Source organism: Nyctereutes procyonoides, unplaced genomic scaffold (assembly GCF_905146905.1).
Source record: "Nyctereutes procyonoides isolate TBG_1078 unplaced genomic scaffold, NYPRO_anot_genome, whole genome shotgun sequence".
NCBI classification, from domain to species: Eukaryota; Metazoa; Chordata; class Mammalia; order Carnivora; family Canidae; genus Nyctereutes; species Nyctereutes procyonoides.
In genome coordinates, this window is record NW_026575052.1 from 66,038,293 (window position 1) to 66,057,993 (window position 19,701).

Genomic DNA, 19,701 nt, shown 5'->3' on the forward strand with positions numbered 1-19,701 from the left:
ACCCCTGAGAGCTCAGCTGTCTTTCCCAGCTCAGCTAAGCTCCTAACAGTAACGTTAAACAGTCTCCTAAAATAAATATCCATAGCTTCGTTTCTGTTTCAAACAGACATGTTTTTTGAGTCTCACTTTCTTCTCTTACTTCAATCACATTATTATTTTTACACTGCAAAGGTGCACAATATTTTTACCCAGTTTCCTAATCATAATTTCTTTCCTAAATTGGTAGCTTTATTCCAGGGTTCTCTTACTTGGACTCATCTCTTGCTTTGTTAGATTAAGTGAAGGAGTCATTTTTTCAATAAGGGCCCATTGAATACTACAGTTCATGAATTGTTATAGGTTTTATTTTAGGAATTTTCCCCCTCTATTTCTGTTAATACTCTTGTTCCTTTTCTTTTATTGTCTTCTCCAGAGGTACTAATTATTTTTATTGTATCATTTTTGTCTTCAGTAGTTATCATTTATTCTACATTTGATCTGTATTTCTTTTCCATTTTAATTTATTTTTCTCAGTTAAATCCTTCACAATTCTGTTCGCAGCACTGCCCATTTTACTTTTTGCTACTCTGACATGACTTTCATTTCTATAGTGGTTTTATTTTTCTCCTCTTTCTTTTTTCCCTGACCACTGTTACTTTTCCAGTCTTACTGGACTGTCTTACTGCTTTTTGAGCTGTTGTATACATTTATTTGAGTTCTTGTTTTGAAGATACCATGTTTTATTTAATGCCTGAAGCTCATGGAGGCATGTATGTTTGAAACTTACATACATAAATTCTTAACATAATTTTCTGTTGTATATTCTTTCTGTTTACATTTTTACCTTATTTAAAAATTACTATATTAGTATAACCTCAGACTGGTTCCTTTCTAATTATTATTCATTTTTTAATGGAGGCTACTAGAATAATGGAGTCTGCTGGAAGATGAGGTGAAATAGGCACTTTGTCACCACACTGTTTCTGGGAAGGACCTGTACTAGCCTTTAACCTAAGAGCACAGCTCTGTCCCTATCCATGATCTTGCACTCAGGACGAGCAGGAAGTCGCCAAGGTTACAATGGCACTTTTAGCTCGGTGATGTGGACCTTTCAAATCTCTCTTTTCCTGACTTAGAACAAACAACTGCCGAGTCCATTTGGTCTTCTCCCTTGCCATTCTTTCCTTCTTGATTCTGCACAAGATATGTAGAGGTCAGCCTATGATTTTACCATCCTCATTCAGTCCTGTCCCAGACTGGACACTATTCATAGTTTTCTTTCTCATTTTGACTTATGTCTAAATCCTGTTTTCATTAATGATGGTTTTCCATCCCCTTTTCCCTTCTTATTTCTATTAGAGAAAGTGATAGAGTTTTGGAATAGAAGTATTTTTTTTATGCTGCATTCGATCAGAAATCCCAAAGAAAACTGTTAACAAGTCCAATTTGTGCACTGATTGGTAAATTCTTGAAGGCAAAGACAATTATTTTCAGCATATCTGTGTTCTCCCCAAGGGCTCGATACCTTGCATGTAGCAAATGTTCAAACGATCAATATATGTTGTTTTATAAAACTTAAAATCCCTAGAACCTCTCATTATGCCTAAATTTTCCATCCCCTTTTAAAACATAATCCTCAGCATAGCTCCTGTATACTTGACCTAGACGTGATAACACTCTTTCCACATCAGGCTAACAGGAATACCAAAGGAGAAACTGAAAGCCAAAGGCAGGCAGCCTTTTTTCTTACAGACAGACTTATAGACCTTTCAAGTGAGCTGGAGGTGCCTACCTCCATTCTTCCCTCCTCCAAGCCTTCTTACATCATATGTAAAGAGTATGATTTATAATCATCTATTAAAATTGGTACCAAAATATAATTAGCACTAAACTAAGACAGAAAGTACCAGAAAGAAGGAAGCTACACAGAGAAAGAGATGCAGAATCTGCATAGCATTCCCTTTGAGTGGGCATACATTAGGTGAGGGCAAAGAACAACTGCTGGGAAAGAACAATCACTGGAGAACAGTAGTCCAAAGCACTAGGTCACCCAGAGTAGGAAACCCAAGTCGAGTATATGGGGCATTTTATAATTATAATTACTGAAGTGAAGCTGGTGTACAACTACATTCGTTTCAGGTGTAAAAACACTGTGATTCAATGAGGGCTCATTTTTCTCCACATTCTCACCAACATTTATTATTTGTCTTTTTGACACTAGCCATTCTAACAGCTGTGAGCTGATATTTCATTTTGGTTTTCATTTGCATTTCCCTGAGGATTAGTGATGTTAAGCATTTTTAATGTGTCCATAGGGTATTTAACAGAGACCTAAGAAAGTCCATATCTTAATAGTGGGATTAGACTATCTTTATGGTAAAGACTACTTAAGACACACTTTAAAAAATGCTTAAAAATATACCTTGAGAGAATCAAGCTGATTTGCAATTAACTTTCTCTGAGAACAAAATCCAACGTTCCTTAAAGAGTTACAACAAACTCCAGCACTCAAAAATGTAAAACTCACAATGCCAACCAAGCTCCTAATAAAAAATTACAAAAATGCTAAAAAACAAGATAATGTGACTCATTACCCCATTAACTGGGAAGGGGATGGGGACAAGGAGGTGGTGGTAGTGGTGAAATCCATCAACAGAAACAGACTCAGCGATTTGATAGAATTAGCAAAGATTTTTAAATAGTCATTATTAATATCAATAATAATATTTTCCTTTAGGAAAACAAAAACATGAAGAGACAAATTAAAGACATAGAAAAGAATTAATTGAAATTTCTTAAAGTGAAAAAATCTAAAACAAAAAGTTACACACTGAAAAACAAAAATCTGAAGATATAACAATATAGCATGCATCCAAAAAGAAACACACAAAGAAAACAAGAGTAAAAATGAATCCCCTCAGTGATCTGCAGAGCAATATGAAGGGATCTAATACATATATAATTTGAGGTAAAGTGAAAACAGGAAATAGAGAAAATATTTGAATAATGGCCAAAACCTTCCCAAATTTGATGAGAACTATACACAAGAAAAGCACAAGGCCCATGCAGAATAAATAAAGAAAAACATACAAAAACACATCAAAATAAAATTCCTGAAAACAAATGATAAGCATAAAATCTTAATTGTAGCCAGAGAAAGATAAAATCTATGAAGAGGAATCAGCAGAAATTTAGCAAACTAGGTAACAAACTGCCAAGAAAAAGTTTTAATTAATAGAAAATAGGAACTTATGAAAACCTTTCAAAAACAAGTGCAACCAAGGAATCAGTGAAAATTATACTTCACAATAAAGACAAAATAAACTACTTTTTCACTCAAAAAGAACTGACAAAATTTGTCACTTGCTGCATGCACATGACAGGAAATGCTAACAGAGGTTTTTCAGGAAGAAAAGAAAATTATATCACATGCAAACTTTGATTAAAAAAAATGAAATGTTAAAAACAGATGATATGTAGGGGATCCCTGGGTGGCTAAGCGGTTTAGCTCTTGCCTTAGGCCCAGGGCATGATCCTGAAGTCCCGGGATCAAGTTCCACATCGGGCTTCCTGCATGGAGCCTGCTTTTCCCTCTGCCTGTCTCTGCCTCTCTCTCTCTCTCTCTCTCTCTCTCTCATGAATAAATAAATAAAATCTTAAAACAAAACAAAACCAAAACCGAAAAAACAGATGATATGTAAATAACAGGTCCTTTTCAAAACTCTTTAATAAATATTTGACTACTTAGTCCAAAAAAAGTTAACAACATATTTGGGGTTTTAACACAAGCAGCAGTAATATGCATGACAAATATAGCAAAATATACAGGAAAGTAAAATGGATGTATATTATTGTAATTAATATACAAAGTGCTATAATGTTACTTAAGTGGGCTTCTCTAAGTTAAAAATGCATATTGTAAACCCTAGAGTAGTCACTAAAAAAACAAAACAGATATAATTAATAAGATACATCTAATAAAGTCATTAGTAGAGAATAATAAAATATTAACATATCAAAAGGCAGAAAAAGAGGGATAAGCATACAAAAAACAGATTGGAAAAATAGAAAACAAATAACAAGGTAGTAGAATTAAATACAAAAATATTAATAACAAGATTAAATGTAAATGGTACAAACACTCCAATTAAAAGGTAGATGTTGTCAGACTGAATAAAAAAGAAAGACCCAACCATACGCTGTCTACAGTAAATCCAATTTAAATACAAAAATACAAATAGGATAAAATTTAAAGGATGGAAAAACATAAACATGTAAACATTAATCATAAGAAAGCAGACTAGTTATATTAACATCAGGAAAAGCAGACTTCAGAACAAGAAATATTTCCTGGAGTTAAAAAGGGACATATCAAGGTCATTATCAATAATAGCCAAACTATGGAAAGAGCCCAAATGTCCATCAACTGATGAATGGATAAAGAAGATATTGTGCATATATATATGCCTTCCTTATTACCCATCACCCATCTAGCCTATTTCCCACCCACCTCCCTCCATCAACCCTCAGTTTATTCTCTATCATTGTCTTATGGGTTTTTCCTTTCTCTCTCTTTTACCCACTCCCATATGTTCATCTGTCTACCATATGATTTCACTCATGTGGAATTTAAGAAACAAAACAACTGAGGGTTGATGGAGGGAGGTGGGTGGGAAATAGGCTAGATGGGTGATGGGTATTAAGGAAGGCACTTGTTATAATGAGTACTGGGTATTATGATGAACCACTGAATTCTACTCCTGAAACCAATATTGCACTGTATGTTAACTAACTAGAATTTAAATAAAATCTGGGGAAAAAAGGAAATTTCATAAGATAAAGAGATCATTCAATTAAAAAAACCATAAAGCGGGATCCCTGGGTGGCGCAGCGGTTTGGCGCCTGCCTTTGGCCCAGGGCGCGATCCTGGAGACCCGGGATCGAATCCCACGTCGGGTTCCCGGCATGGAGCCTGCTTCTCCCTCTGCCTGTGTCTCTGCCTCTCTCTCTCTCTCTGTGACTATCGTAAATAAATAAAAATTAAAAAAAAAAAACCATAAAGTGTATATACACTTAATAACAGAGCTTCAGGAAAAAATGAAGCAAAAACTGGTAATACTGAAGGAAGAAAGAGACATATTCACAACTGTAGTTGGAAATTACAACCCCCTTCCCTCAGCAACTGATAGAAAAAAATCAGCAAAGATACAGAAAAATTTAACAACACTATCGACCAACTTGACCTAACTGACATTTACAGAGCATTCCACCCCACAAAAAAGAATATGTTCTTTTCCATAGCATACAGAACATTCACTAGAAAAATTGAATCCTGGGCCATAACACAAGTCTCAACAATTTAAAATAACTGAAATCATACAAAGTATGACCAAAATAAAACAGAAATGAGAAATCAGTAACAGATATCTGGAAAATATTATGAATATTTGGAAATTTAAACCCATACTTATAAATAACACATGGGAAATCAGAAGGAAAATTGGAGATTTTTTTTAATTGTATGAAAATCAACACACAACATATGGAAATTTGTGGAATGTAGCCAAAACTTAGGAAAATTTATAGCATTCAATGTTTATATGAAAAAAGGAAAAAAATTTCAAGTCAGTCATCTAAAGTTCCACTGTAAGAAGTATTTAAAAAAACATAAATACAAAGTAAGTAGAAATAATAAAGATGATCAGAAATTAGTGAAATAGTAAACAAATGAACAATAGATAAAATCAGCTGCATCCAAAGCTGTTTACTTGAAAAGACCAATAGAACCGGCAAACTTCCAGCTTCACTAGCATTTTACAAATCACTAACATCAGAAGTGACATGTGGTACTATAGAGTTCACATATAGAAAACACGTATAAGGAAGTATGAAAAACATCAAACTAATACATTTGACGAATTAGATAAAATGCATAATTTCTTTTGAGATCCCAAATTTCTAAAACTAAATAAAAAATATATAGAAAGCCTTACTAGTCTTATAGCAATTAAATAAATTAAATTCATAGTTTAAAACCTTCTCATAAAGAAAACTCCAGGCCCAGATGGCTTCATTAACTAAATTCTATCAAACATTTATAGAGGAACTACTACTTATTTTTCAAACTCTTCCAAAAAATATAAGGCTAATATAACCCTAATACTGAAACCAAACTAAAACACCAAGGAGAAATAAGAAATCATCCATGAAGCTAAATGTAAAAATACTTAACAAAATATTAGCAAATCGAAACTAGCATTACTAAAAAAGACAATAGATCATAAATCTATCCTAGCAGGGATCCCTGGGTGGCTCAGTGGTTTAGCGCCTGCCTTCGACCCAGGTCGTGATCCTGGAGTCCTGGGATCAACTCCCACATCAGGCTCCCCGCATGGAGCCTGCTTCTGCCTCTGCCTACTTCTTGGCCTCTCTCTCTGTGTCTCTCATGAATAAATAAATAAATAAAATCTTAAAAAAAAAATCTATCCTAGGAATGCATTCAAAATCAGAAACTGAAATAGTCACCATAATAAAAGAATAAAATGGGGGAATGATATAATGATGTCAAAAGATGTGAAAAAGATATAGCATTTGACAACATTCAAAACTCATTCATTACAAAAATTATCAGAAAATGTAAAGAAAGGAAATGTCCTCAATTTGATAAAATACATCTATAAAAAAGATATAACTAACACCATCCCAAATGTAAATGACTGACCGAATTTTCGGCCCTTAGGCTCTAGAAGGCAAGAATATCCAATGTAATCCTACTTAATCAACACTGTACAGGTCTAGACAATGTAATAAGACAAGAGAAAAAAAGTTGCACTGATTGGAACAGAAAAGTAAACTCTTTATTCTCTGACAATATGCTGTATATGTAGAAAAAAATCCTGAAAAAATCAAAGCTAACAGAATAAGTCAATATAACAAAGTAACAGATAGAAGGTTAAGGTCAATAAACAAAAATAAGCATATTCCTATATGCTAGCAATGAACAATTTTTATATTTTTAAAAATACCACTTACAATAGCATCAAAACCCACAAATATTTAGGGATAAATTAATATGTGCAAGACTTGTAAACAAATATTACAAAATATTGTGGATATAAATTAAAGAGTATCTAAATAAAGGAAGAGAGATACCATGCTCATGGACTAGCAGATTCAATTAAGATATCAATTTTTTCAAAACCAATCAGTGCAATTCCAACCTACATATCTTTCTTTGTAAAAATTGACAGGGTGATTCTGAAATTTACAGAGAAATGTAAATAATAATGTAGCCAAAACAATTTTGAAAAAGAAAAACAATAATTTGAGACCTTGTACTATCTGAATTCAATACTTATTATAAAGCTCAATAATCAAAAGAGTGTGCTACTGGTGTAAGGAAAACATATAGATACTACTGAAGAGAGAGAGTCCAGAAATAGACATACATTTATGACCTTTTTTATTTTAAAGGTGTTAAGGAAATTGAGGAAAGGATTTCTGAAAATCGTAAAAGAAAAAAAAAAGAAGGAAAATAATTCCAGGACAATGTTATATGCACCTAGAAATAAAAGAAATGACTGCTCCTTCAAACTACACACATATGATTACTTTAAATGGGTCATAAACCTAAATGGAAAAGCCAAGACTAACACTTCTACAAGAGGGGAAAATGGGGTAAACAAGGTTTTTTTTTAAAACACACAGAAACATGATCAAAAAACAAAGAAAGATAAATAACTCCTGAATTTTGATGATCATAGTTAAGGAAATGAAAAGACAAATTACAGAACTGGAGAAAATCTTTGTTATACACATTTTTGACAAACAGCTTGAATCCAGAAAACTTAACTCTTACAATGAATTGATATTATAAGCACACCAAATAAGAATTGGGCAAGAAATTTCATCACAGAAGAAGACACCGAAATAGCCAATAAGCACAAGATGCTCAACATTAGCCATCAGGGAAATGCAAATTAGAATCATCAGACATAAAAGAATCACAATAGCACTATATGCTCACTAGATGGCTAAAACTTTAAAAATTGATAATATCAAGCACCGGTAAGGATGTGAAAAAACTGAAACACTTAAACATTGATTATGGGAGTGTGAAATGGTACAAATACTATGGAAAACAGCATTTTCTCATAAAATTAAAGAAACCTACTATATGACCCAGTAATTCCAATTCTAGGTATTCAACTACAAGAAATGAAAACAAAGGTCCACACAAAAACCTGTACATGAATGTTCACAGTAACTTTTTTATATAGGCAAAGACTGGAAATAACCTAAATGTCTAACATCATGTGAACAGATATATACATTGTAGTACGTAATATTCCACTGTATAGAGTATTACTCAGTAATAATAACAAAGAACAGACTACTTATATGCACAACAACATGGGTGAATTAAAAAAACATTATGCTAAAAGAGAAAGTTACAGCCAGAAAAACTACACTCATGATTTTATTTGTGATATATTAGAAATGGAAAATTTAATCTGTAATGGCAGAAAGCAGATCAGTTGTTGTCTGGGTTTGGGACACGAAGGAACACTACAGGGGATGGATGTTCTAAGTTTTGATCGTGGCGGTTACACACTTATATATACTAGTCAAAACTCAAACCACATACAAATGAGTGCAATTTATTGTATATAAATTATAGCTTCATGAGAAATTTGTTGTAAAAAATTTTCACAAGAAAATGGGAGAAAAATACAATTTCATATTATTTTAGAGATAACAATGTACACCAGTGTTAAATACTTCTGGTAAGTTCATCAATGTACTTTTAACCTTTAATTTTAACAGGCTTGCTAAAATAAGAAGCATTCAATAAGGACTAGCCAGAGATTGCTTCTCTTGTTTTTATTCCTGCTATATATATATATATAATCATATATATATATAAAATCTATATATATATATAAAATCTATATATATATATAATCATATATATATATATATATATATATATATAGTATACTATATGTACTATAAAAGTAAATTGTTTAATATCAGGACAGAACCATGCATTTAGAAGTCAAACATATTCTTACATTTCAATCCTTTATCAAAAAGACCAAAATACTGACCTCTCTCATTCTCACTCTCAAACTGAAAATTAAAAATAAGTAACGGCAAAAGAGAGCATGCCCTCTTCTCATAGAATATAAAATGTTAATTCCCTTCTCCTAAACTTTTGCATTTATATATGACTTATCCTCCAATGAAGGCACCAGAAACCAGGATCTTATAGCATTTTTCAATCACATTTTCCTTGTCATATACTTATGAAAACAATAAGCAACATTACTCACTTCAATTGTCTTGGCCAGTAACTGTGTGTGAGGAAAATTATACTTGTATACTTCATTAGCGACAGTGTTTACATCAATGGCAGCCACCACTTGTGCAGGTATACAGCTTTCTGTAATGATAAGTGGAATATATTAAAATGAAGTCCCTAATATCAACATGGTCACTTTACTGAGAAGTCAAAATCCAGAATTTTGTAATACATTTCCTCATCTACCTAGCTATATCTTTGATTTACAATGGGCAACCAGGTCAGGGAGTTAGGCATGAAGTGGGCTATTTGCATACTTCTGGTTCATCTCTCAAAATAGCATTCTAATGCTAAAAATAAGATTTGAATGTTTCAGTCATTATCTCTTACATTTGCCCTCCTCACTCCATTAAGATACACACTTATGAGTTAAATAGGAAGTTTTCCTAAGGCAAAACAAACCAAAAATAGAAAAAGGAAGTGTATTTTTTTAAAAACCTCATTACTTGGAACTTTTTATAAATTAACCTCCATTTGCTCCTCACCTGCTAATATTAACATAAAGCTGTTTCCCATTATCACTAAAAATGCTTTTATGCAAGTTTTGGAAGTGTTTTAAGCATAGTTTTATTGAGATATAATTCACAAACTGCAAAATTCACCTGCTTAAGGTTTAGGTAAGTTTTTAACTAAAATGAACAATTAATTGGTATCCAAATATAAAAACTACATAAACAAAAAACCGAAAATCTTAACAGACCAGGACAGAATGTGAAGAGAGTAAGGGAAATATTTTTAAGAACATCCCTTCACTACCCTTCTCTCTTGCTGCTAAATAAAATAATAATAACTTTCAGGGTACCTGGGTGGCTCAGTCAGTAAAGCCTCTGACTTGATTTCAGCTCAGGTCATGATCTCAGGGTTGTGGGATCGAGCCCATGTTGAGCTCTGCACTGGGCATGGAGTCTGCTTAAGATTCTGTCTTAATCTGGGACCCCTGGGTGGCTCAGTGGTTGAGCATCTGCCTTTGTCTCAGGGCATGATCCCAGAGTGCCAGGATTGAGTCCTGCATCAGGCTCTCTGCATAGAGCCTGCTTCTCCCTCTCCCTATGTCTCTGCCTCTCTCTCTGTGTGTGTCTCATGAATAAATAAATAAATTCTTAAAAAAAAAAGATTCTCTCTTAATCTCTCTCTCTGCTCCTCCTCTCTCCCTTTCCCCGTCTAAAAAAAAAAATTAATAATGTTCAAAATTGTTTCAGATTCAGAGTTTTACTGTAGTCTCCAATGGCAGTCAAAATTTGAGCTATGTTAAACATGCATAGCTGCTATTATATTTTGCAAGTACCATCCCCTTGCACTTCTTACTCAAACATATACAAAAACAATGATGTATGTACCCTGTCCCAAATCAGGAGAAAAAGTTAAGTTTTAAAAATAATAGTATTTGAGACTCCTTAGGAAAACCACCAGAAAAAAAAAAATTACAAAATTACATAGTACCTCCAAATAGCTATTTAATAACCACTTGCTATCAATAGATAGCATAGGTAGACCAAATATCAAAAAATGACGAAAGAATTTAGATGTGAAGAGCTAGGGCTCATGTAGCAGGCACTAGAAATAAAAACTCAGATCACAGAAGAAGGGGTAAAGAGAAGGCTCACACACAATCAGAAAATAATGACGACTATTTACTGACTGAGGCCTAAAAGAGATGATGTCTGAGAAAAAGCAAGGGCATAAAAATCTCTAAGTAAATATTTGCTGAATGTCTACTAGGCTCAAGAAATTTGACTTGGACCAATTATCTTCTAGGTACCCGCTGCCTTGCTATCTTAGGTCACTGGGAACTCTGAGGTCCAGTTAGTAGTATAATAGGTAGCTGCCTCCAACTAAGTTTAGGATCAATAACTAGTTACTTGCCTTAGTATAAACTTATAAATAATACCTTTGTCAAAGGCATCAGAAAAAATCTTGAAACATAAATCAAGAAGGCTCTTAAACAAAAAAAATTAGTATCCAAAGATTATTTTGCAAAACTGTAAACCTGTTATAATTCATGAATTAAGTAACTACTAAACTTTGTAAGAGAACTCAGAATTAGATAAACATTGAGTCATTTTACTGTTTTGTTAAACAGGATATCTTGTTATTAGTATGATGAAGCCTGCTTGCATTTCCACTATGTATGCAGCAATATGGAATTGCCTGGAGTTGGTTAATAACACTTTTCTCTTTTCTCAGGCTGACAATACATAGTGACGTGCCAAATCTGTACCACAATCATTAATTTACAAGAATTTTATGTTCTTGTATTATGGGCCTGAAAAACATAAAAACTTACAAAAAGCAACTGCCAAATAAATGTTTTATGTGACAATCCAAGAACTGATGAACCAAAAATTCTTTCTCAGAAAACAATAGATTTTAAAAGTCAATAAATAAATACACTGTTTTTATGCATTAGTTATAAAATTAAGATCCACTGTATGGGGGATCCCTGGGTGGCGCAGCGGTTTGGCGCCTGCCTTTGGCCCAGGGCGTGATCCTGGAGACCTGGGATCGAGTCCTGTGTCGGGCTCCCTGAGTGGAGTCTGCTTCTCCCTCTGCCTGTGTCTCTGCCTCTCCCTCTCTCTCTCTCTCTGTCTATCATGAATAAATTAAAAAAAAAAAAGATCCACCGTATGACCTAAAAAAAGGGTTGTGTGTTTTGTGTGTGTGTGTGTGTGTGATGAGAAATGATTGTACTAAGATATTTCTGACAATAATTCAACCTGCCTCTTCAAAACAGAATTGTTCTGGTATATAGATGTGTTTCTAAGGAAAAAGTTAAGATTTATAAATAACGATTAAAGCAAACCTTGTGGGATCCCTGGGTGGCGCAGCGGTTTAGCGCCTGCCTTTGGCCCAGGGCGCGATCCTGGAGACCCAGGATCGAATCCCACATCAGGCTCCCGGTGCATGGAGCCTGCTTCTCCCTCTGCCTATGTCTCTGCCTCTCTCATTCTGTGTGACTATCATAAATAAATAAATAAATAAAAATTAAAAAAAAAAAAAAACAAACTTTAAAGCAAACCTTGTATGTAGGTGATGAATCACTCAATTCTACTCCAGAAACCAATATTGCACTGTATGTTAATTGCCTAAAATTTAAATAAAATAAATAAATAAGCAAAACTGTCAATTCTGTCAAAATCTGAAACTGAGATCCAAAGACAAGTTGTCTTGATATTTTTACTGTATATTTCCAATCTAGCCTCCAAAAATCTTTGTCAAGCCACATACACATATTTCAAAAATGTTTAACTAAAAACATCAGTCAAAATAACTCAATAGAATTTTGCATAACTGAGCTCTATTACTTAAATCATGCAGGAGGGGGACAGAGAATGGAGAAAAGGGAACCTATCAGGACCTTTTAGTAGCGTGGAGGGTAGGGACGTGTTTTTGGCACTGTGATCTATTGCTTTACCTGGATGTTACTCATGATATTTCAGTTATTACTCTGATTGCATATTTATCAACAGGAAACATGAGTATAAAAGGTGAAACACTCTAGTTAGAGAAATGCATATAAATGATGTTAAAAGATTGTCAGATTGGATCTACAAGGAAAGGACAGGGAGTATCATGATCCTGTTTACATGAGGACTGAATTTAAAAAGGCAGATTTAGTTATACCAAGAGAGAGATAGCTTCTAGGGAGATGTAACATGTCACTGACAATACATGCATAATTCCTGCTCTCATGTATGTTTCTTATGGAAGTTGGCAAGAATCAAACACACACCCTCCATTTTTGAATAGCAATAATTTTCCCTCTTTTTCTGACCACTCTTTCTGGAAAAGTTGTAGGGAAGAACCTCTGTTCAGTAATAATGAAGTTACAAGTTTACACTTTTACCTGCCTTTCCTAACCATATAAATCAGAAAGCTTAATTGCAGTTTTTAAGGTAGGAGAAATTCAATTTTTAAAAAATGTAAATATAAAATTCACCAGCCCACTTTGAAATAAGGAAAATAGCTTATTTTTTTCTTCCTTTCCTTCTTTGTCATTTATTTCCTGACTTGTGTCTCATACAGGTGAGTAATTACTTGATTCAGCTCATTAAATCACACCTGAGACACTTAATCAGGTATGTTAACACTGACATCTAGTTGTGAAATGGAAGATCAGTGCAACATATCCCATGCCTATTTCCTTTCATTCAAAATAATAGCTTAAGAATAAAAGTACCAAGCAGAAACAGATCTGAAGGGATTCTGAATTTAAAAGGATTGCTAAATGTTTTACCACTATTGGCCAAGTATATTTCTTATTTCTTTTTAAAGATTCCTGTTTTTGGAAACTTGCAAATAAATTATCTTAATTAAATAAAATTTAAAATAACTTTCAAATGTTTTACAAAATTCACCCAATTTCCTTAGAAAATTTCTATAGAGGTTTAGCTAACAGTAAACAACAACAAAAAACTTACTTTGGGTCAAGATATATACTAGATCATCACTGTTAAGATCTAACTAAAGACAAGAGCCTGTGAACCAAGAGCCTGTGAACCAGAGTGGACAGGAACTGCTTGAGATTTGTGTGCAGACCAGAGCTGGGAAGTGGAACAGGAGAGAAACATGCCAAATTAATATTTAAAAAGGAGCACACTGAATTTATGTGGAAAGGAAAATAAAGATGCCATGCCAGATAACAATGCAATTTGAAAAAAAAAAAAAACAATGCAATTTGAAGAGGAGGCAATGCATTTTGAGGAGGACCTTAAAAAAGAACAAAGGTATAAGAGAGAAGAACACGATGGTTTGTACTTTCTGGCCTTTCTAGAACATTGGTTTGTTTCCATTATTGGTTTCCACTATTGAAAAATAAAGGTAATGGCTGGCACTTGAGTCACTGTGTTAGTTGGTCCATGAAGAGAAGGGCCACTTTACAGTGCTAGTGAAGCAAGGAAGTGGAAGGCATTGAGGTCTTTTAAGACTTCACAGAGTCACTGTATCACCCCTGGACTATCACATCTAAGCTTGCTTTTTTTTTTTTAAGATCTACTTATTTATTTATTTATTTAAGAAAAGAGAGAGAGAGAGAGAGATGGAGAGGGAGAGGATCTCAAGCAGACTCCTTGCAGAGCACGAAGCCCTACACAGGGCTTGATCTCACAACTCATCTCAGGTCATGACCTGAGCCAAAATCAAGAGTCAGACGCTTCACCCACTGAGCCCTCAGGAACCCCTAGACTTACTTTATGTGAGAAAGAAACAAACTTCTATCTCCTTTTAGTCACCATTATTTAGGATGTCTCTATTATTGACAGTTGAACCTAATGCTAACAGACACATGAACCTAATCCTAATAGTTCCTCGGTTGTTTACATGGTGCGTGTGTGTGTCTGTGTGTGTCTCTGTGTGTGGTTGAGAAGAGAATTTTAGGTTCAATTTCTGTTTAGACCAGATCAATGTAATTCAAAAAATATCTAGTGAGTAATGTGTGCCAAGCATTTTGCTAGACCCACAGGGATGGATATATAAAGTTTATATTTATGGAACTGAGGTGAGTTTTAAAATTAAAGCAATATTGTTTTTCTCTGAGGTAAAAGAATTCCTCCTTTAATATAAAAAGTGATTTCCCCCCAAATTTTCCTTATGAGGTGCATTTCTACCAAGCAAATACTTTATTCATTATTTGTAAATTTTTATTATTGAAGTATAGTTGACATACAATATTAGCTTCAGATGCATAACATAGTGATTCGACAACTGTACATTACTCGATGCTCACCACAACAAGTATAGTTACCATTTGTCACCATATAATATTATTTCTTCATTATTTTTTAAAAGTCACATCTATGTTCCCCTGAGGACAAAACTCTAGAGACTTGATTTAAGAGAATATAAAAAATTTAGAAAACTAAGCAAAATCATATATTTAATAAACAACTCAAAAATCTAATATGAACAACATTAATAGGAATACCAGTACTAATAACATCACTATGGTACACTCAAAATCTCAAAAGCAAAACCACTGAAACTCTGGAAACAATGATAATCAGCCTCACATATTTCCTAACCCCAGTAATCTCTTCCTACATATTTTTGCATGGCAAGACTTCCTCAGATGATTTATTGTAATACTGATTAGAAGGTGACATTAAACTACCACTAAGGAAGCTCCGGTTCCTTTGGAATAATGGCTGGGGTGTTACCCAATAGCCTCTGTGGCTCTTGACATAAAACAAAGGTCAAACTATAATGATTACTAAAGGAAGGACAAAACCTTAACTTCTCAGGCTTTCATGCAACAGATCTTCTAATGATTACCAAGTGTTCATAAGCCCTTTTTATAAAAGATGTGTGGTGTTTTAAAGATTTACTGTCCTATGATAAAGAAATGTCTCCTTCCATCAATTTTTGATAAGTTTTAAGACTTGAAAAATGGTATTATATTGCTTATTTTTAGATTCTATTTTAAAGGAAAAACCTTCATTTTTGTTCCTTACAGAAATGTATTTTAAAAACTTTATCAAGAGATGGCCAGTTTTCAATGGACATGTTTATTTATAAACTACACATATCGATATATGTAACCCAATTTTTTAAAAAAGCATTATAGCATCAAATGCTATTTTTCTGAACTCACATCAGTAAATTTGTACTTATGGGGTTTCCCAGGATTCTTCCTAGATTCTAATGAAATCATTCTACAGCTTCCAAGTCATCTGGTAGTTCATCATGTCTTCCCAATAAAATCCAACTTCTTACCATGATCTGGACCCTGCATACCTGTCTAGCCTCCTCTCTTGACATTGTCCCTCAACCAATCCACTCCTTTCCAATTCACACCCACTATACCAACACTCATATGCATATGCTTTTTTCCCCAGGTTAATATCCAACTACTTATTATGCCCAAATGGGGCCATAATTTCTCAATCCTAGTGCCTCTGCACATAATTAAAAAGCCTATCCTAGGAGCAGCCCGGGTGGCTCAGCAGTTTAGCACCACCTTCAGCCCAGGGTGTGATCCTGGAGACCCGGGATCAAGTCCTCTGTCAGGCTCCCTGTGTGGAGCCTGCTTTTCCCTCTGCCTATGTCTCTGCCTCTCTCGCTCTCTGTGTGTCTCTCATGAATAAATAAAATATCTTTTAAAAAAATCACTCTTCAAAATTAAAATTCTATGCACAATAAAAATAACTTATTAAAAAAAAAGCCTATCCTACCCTGTTTAACCTCTGACACCATCTCTTTCATCCTAGATCATTCTTGTTAGTCCCTGAGAACTTACTCAGTTTTTTTTTTTTAAGATTTTATTTATTTATTCGTGACAGACACAGAGAGAGGGAGAGTAAGGCAGAGACACAGGCAGAGGGAGAAGGAGGCTCCATGCAGGGAGCCGGACGCGGGACTCGATCCCAGGTCCCCAGGATCACACCCTGGGCTGAAGGTGGCACCAAACCACTGAGCCACCATGGCTGCCCCAGAACTTACTCAGTTTAGGCGTGACTCCTCTAGGTGGCTTTCACTGAGCCCGCTGGACTGAAATGGAGGCTGGTCCCTCACGCTGTCATCATGCGGGTAGTTCACTCTATCACCACATTTATCCCAGGACACTGCCTCTCTCACTAGAGTACATGAGCTGATAGAGCCCAGGCCATGGCTTGTACATAGAGTACTCCCAGCAGTCAGACATTGCCATAACTATTAGCTATTTGGCCTCCAATAAACATCTTCTGACTTGGACTCACAAGAAAATGGGTGAATTTGATCTGTGAAACTAACTCCTGATTATTGTTCATTACTCTCTTCAATATTCTGTTCCTCAGTTAAAAAGTCTTTAATAATCCTGTATTTATGTTTATTAATGCCTAAAAGACCAATTTTAAGTAGATTGACATTTAGGTCAAATGTTTAGCTTGGAAACAATGAAGTTTCCAGATGGCCTACAAAATTCTATTTATCTTACAAATAAGTTAATTAATAGCACTAATAGTGCTACTGTCAGAGAATTGTAAATATTTATTAGAATACCTATCATGTATTGGGCATTCTGCTGGGTACCGAGAATACATGATGAGTAGACATCTGTGTTGTGCTTTACCAGCAGCCAGTACCCTTCTCTAGCAATAGTCTCAGATTTCCTTTTGGGGATCTTCCCTCACTCACTTTCTGTCAAGTGGTCAAATGGCCTCAACCCTCTACCCCTAGTTTCACTGAAAGCGTGTGTCAGTTCTTGACCCAAGAAGACTCCAGAATGATTTCTGCGAGCAAACAACTCAAAATAAGCCAATGAGGCACAATAAGAAAGTACACCTGACTTTTTCTTAGGCAATGAGGAAGAGATGCTTGATCTTTCCTCCTGAGTTTAACCATGGCGGAGGATATAAGTTCAGTGGCTACTACAGCCTTCTGGATGCAGTAGGGGAGAATGTATATAAAAATGCACCCACAGGGTGCCTGGGTGGCTCAGGGGGTTAAGAGTCTGCCTTCAGCTCAGTCATGATCCTGGGTCCTGGGATGGAGTCCTTGGGGTCCAGCTCCCCTCTCAGCAGGGAGTCTGCTTCTCTCTTTCTCCTCCTATCACCCCATGCTGGTTCTCTCTCAAATAAATAAATACAATATATTTTTTAAAATGTACCCAATCCAGAAGAACAAACCTGAGACAGATACACAGAGAAAGAAAACTGGTTCCCGGTAACACAATTTGAACCCTTTTAAGCTGTACCCCAAACCAAGCCTAGATTCAATTGTAGTCATTACATGAGTATTTACAACTTTTATGTAAACCAATTTGGACTGTTTTCTGTAACTGGGAAATAATAGTTCTATTAAGCATTTAAGAGAATACACACTTAAATATCACTTGTCACTATGAAGAAATGCATTTCAAATTCCAAATTGGCAAGCAAAACAACATGAATACCAAAAGCCTTTTGAATAAGAAACTAATTAACTATAAACCTACACAAAACACTTCTCTTGATCAAACACTCTCTAAGTGTCCTAAATTGAGGCAATATTTGCAGAAGTCTCAATTTGGGGGGCAAGGACTTCATTATAGGGCTACTTAATTACCTTATCCTATACATGTATTCTAAATACTACAACAAATATGTAGACAGCCATATGTAAGCTGTATCCCCAATGTCTTTTAAGGAGTATATAGTATTTTCAGTTGAACAGTCTTATCAATTTAAAAAAAAAAAAGAAACTCAAGTTCTAAAAGTAAAAACAGTTAAAATAGAAATTTCAATTATAGGCAATTCAAAATAAAGAATTTTAGATAATCAATTAACATAAAATGATGCTGTACCTCACCAATAATGACAAATCCACATTAATCAGTTTTACTTGTCAGACCAGGAAAGGTTTTTAAGATGAACATTGTCCAGTATGAGCCAGTGTTTGCAAAAATGTACCCTTTTTCATGTTGGCTGTAGTGTACATGGATTTAACTCTTCTACCATTAATCCTAGCTTTTCCACTTGTGACAATTTATGCTAAGGAAATATTTGGACAATATCAGTGTTTAAGACTGCCATATTAAAAATGATACCCATTTACACTGATGTGGAGTGATAAAGATTTTTTAAGTACAAAAAACGTCACTATGTATCCTGTTTGGTAATAACTCTAGTTTTGTATAGTGTATGTGTATGTATCCATATTAAGAAAACAATAACAACAAATGTCAACAGGGACTATCTCTTGGTGGTAGAGGGAATTTGGGGGTAATATTTTTCTTCCTTTAAACTTTTTTGGATTCTTTGGTCTTTTTCTTAACAATAAGAACGGAATGCTTTTAAAATCAGTGAAAAGCAAACAAACATGAAACTATTTTTATCTTGGAACAAAGGAATTCAATATTTCTTTTGGTTGTGACCCTGAGAAATCACAAAAGGAAAATATCAAGGACAGATAAGAAAGGTTTGGATACATTCTCAAAACACTCCCATTAGATTGTAAGACCACACACATATACACACACAGACCAGTAAACATAACTCAATGCGTTATTTTATCTCACCAATTCAACAACAGTCAAAAGAATAAAAAACAAGAACCAAACTACACTGCCATAGTTTTTTAGAGATCAACAAGTATAGCATATGACTAAAAATGTAATGAGTTGGAAGCTACCTATTTAGCCAAGTATTTACATACTTAGAATGCAAAGGATATAAATCGTCTTCTCCATTTTTCCCATGACATTTAAGACCTTCCCCTTAATCTCTTAAAGGCACTACCATGATTAAAAATGTTTATTTAAACGGTTTAAAAAAGAAACAATATAAACACCTGTGATCCAGGCTATTACAACAAAGATTTTGTTTTACATAAATTTGCTTTGAATGAACATATATGAATGGCTCATCAGTATAAATGTCAAAACATTTTTTGTTGGTATTTTCTTA

General features: G+C 34.4%; 1 protein-coding gene across 4 annotated transcripts in view; it reads right to left on the minus strand.

Annotated features, from left to right (window-relative positions):
* The window catches only part of TRDMT1 (tRNA aspartic acid methyltransferase 1), a 61,529-nt gene that overhangs the window by 25,024 nt on the left and 16,804 nt on the right, over window positions 1-19,701 (minus strand). For 3 of the 4 annotated variants that reach the window (XR_008665363.1, XR_008665362.1, XM_055332859.1), the window contains exon 2: window positions 9,315-9,424. Coding sequence is in view for 1 of the 4 variants with exons in the window: in XM_055332859.1 (XP_055188834.1) it covers window positions 9,315-9,424 (110 nt within the window). In the remaining 3 variants the exon portion in view is untranslated. Of the gene's footprint in view, window positions 1-9,314; window positions 9,425-12,359; window positions 12,427-19,701 lie in introns of all 4 variants that reach the window. The other variant, XM_055332860.1, reaches the window with a different exon arrangement.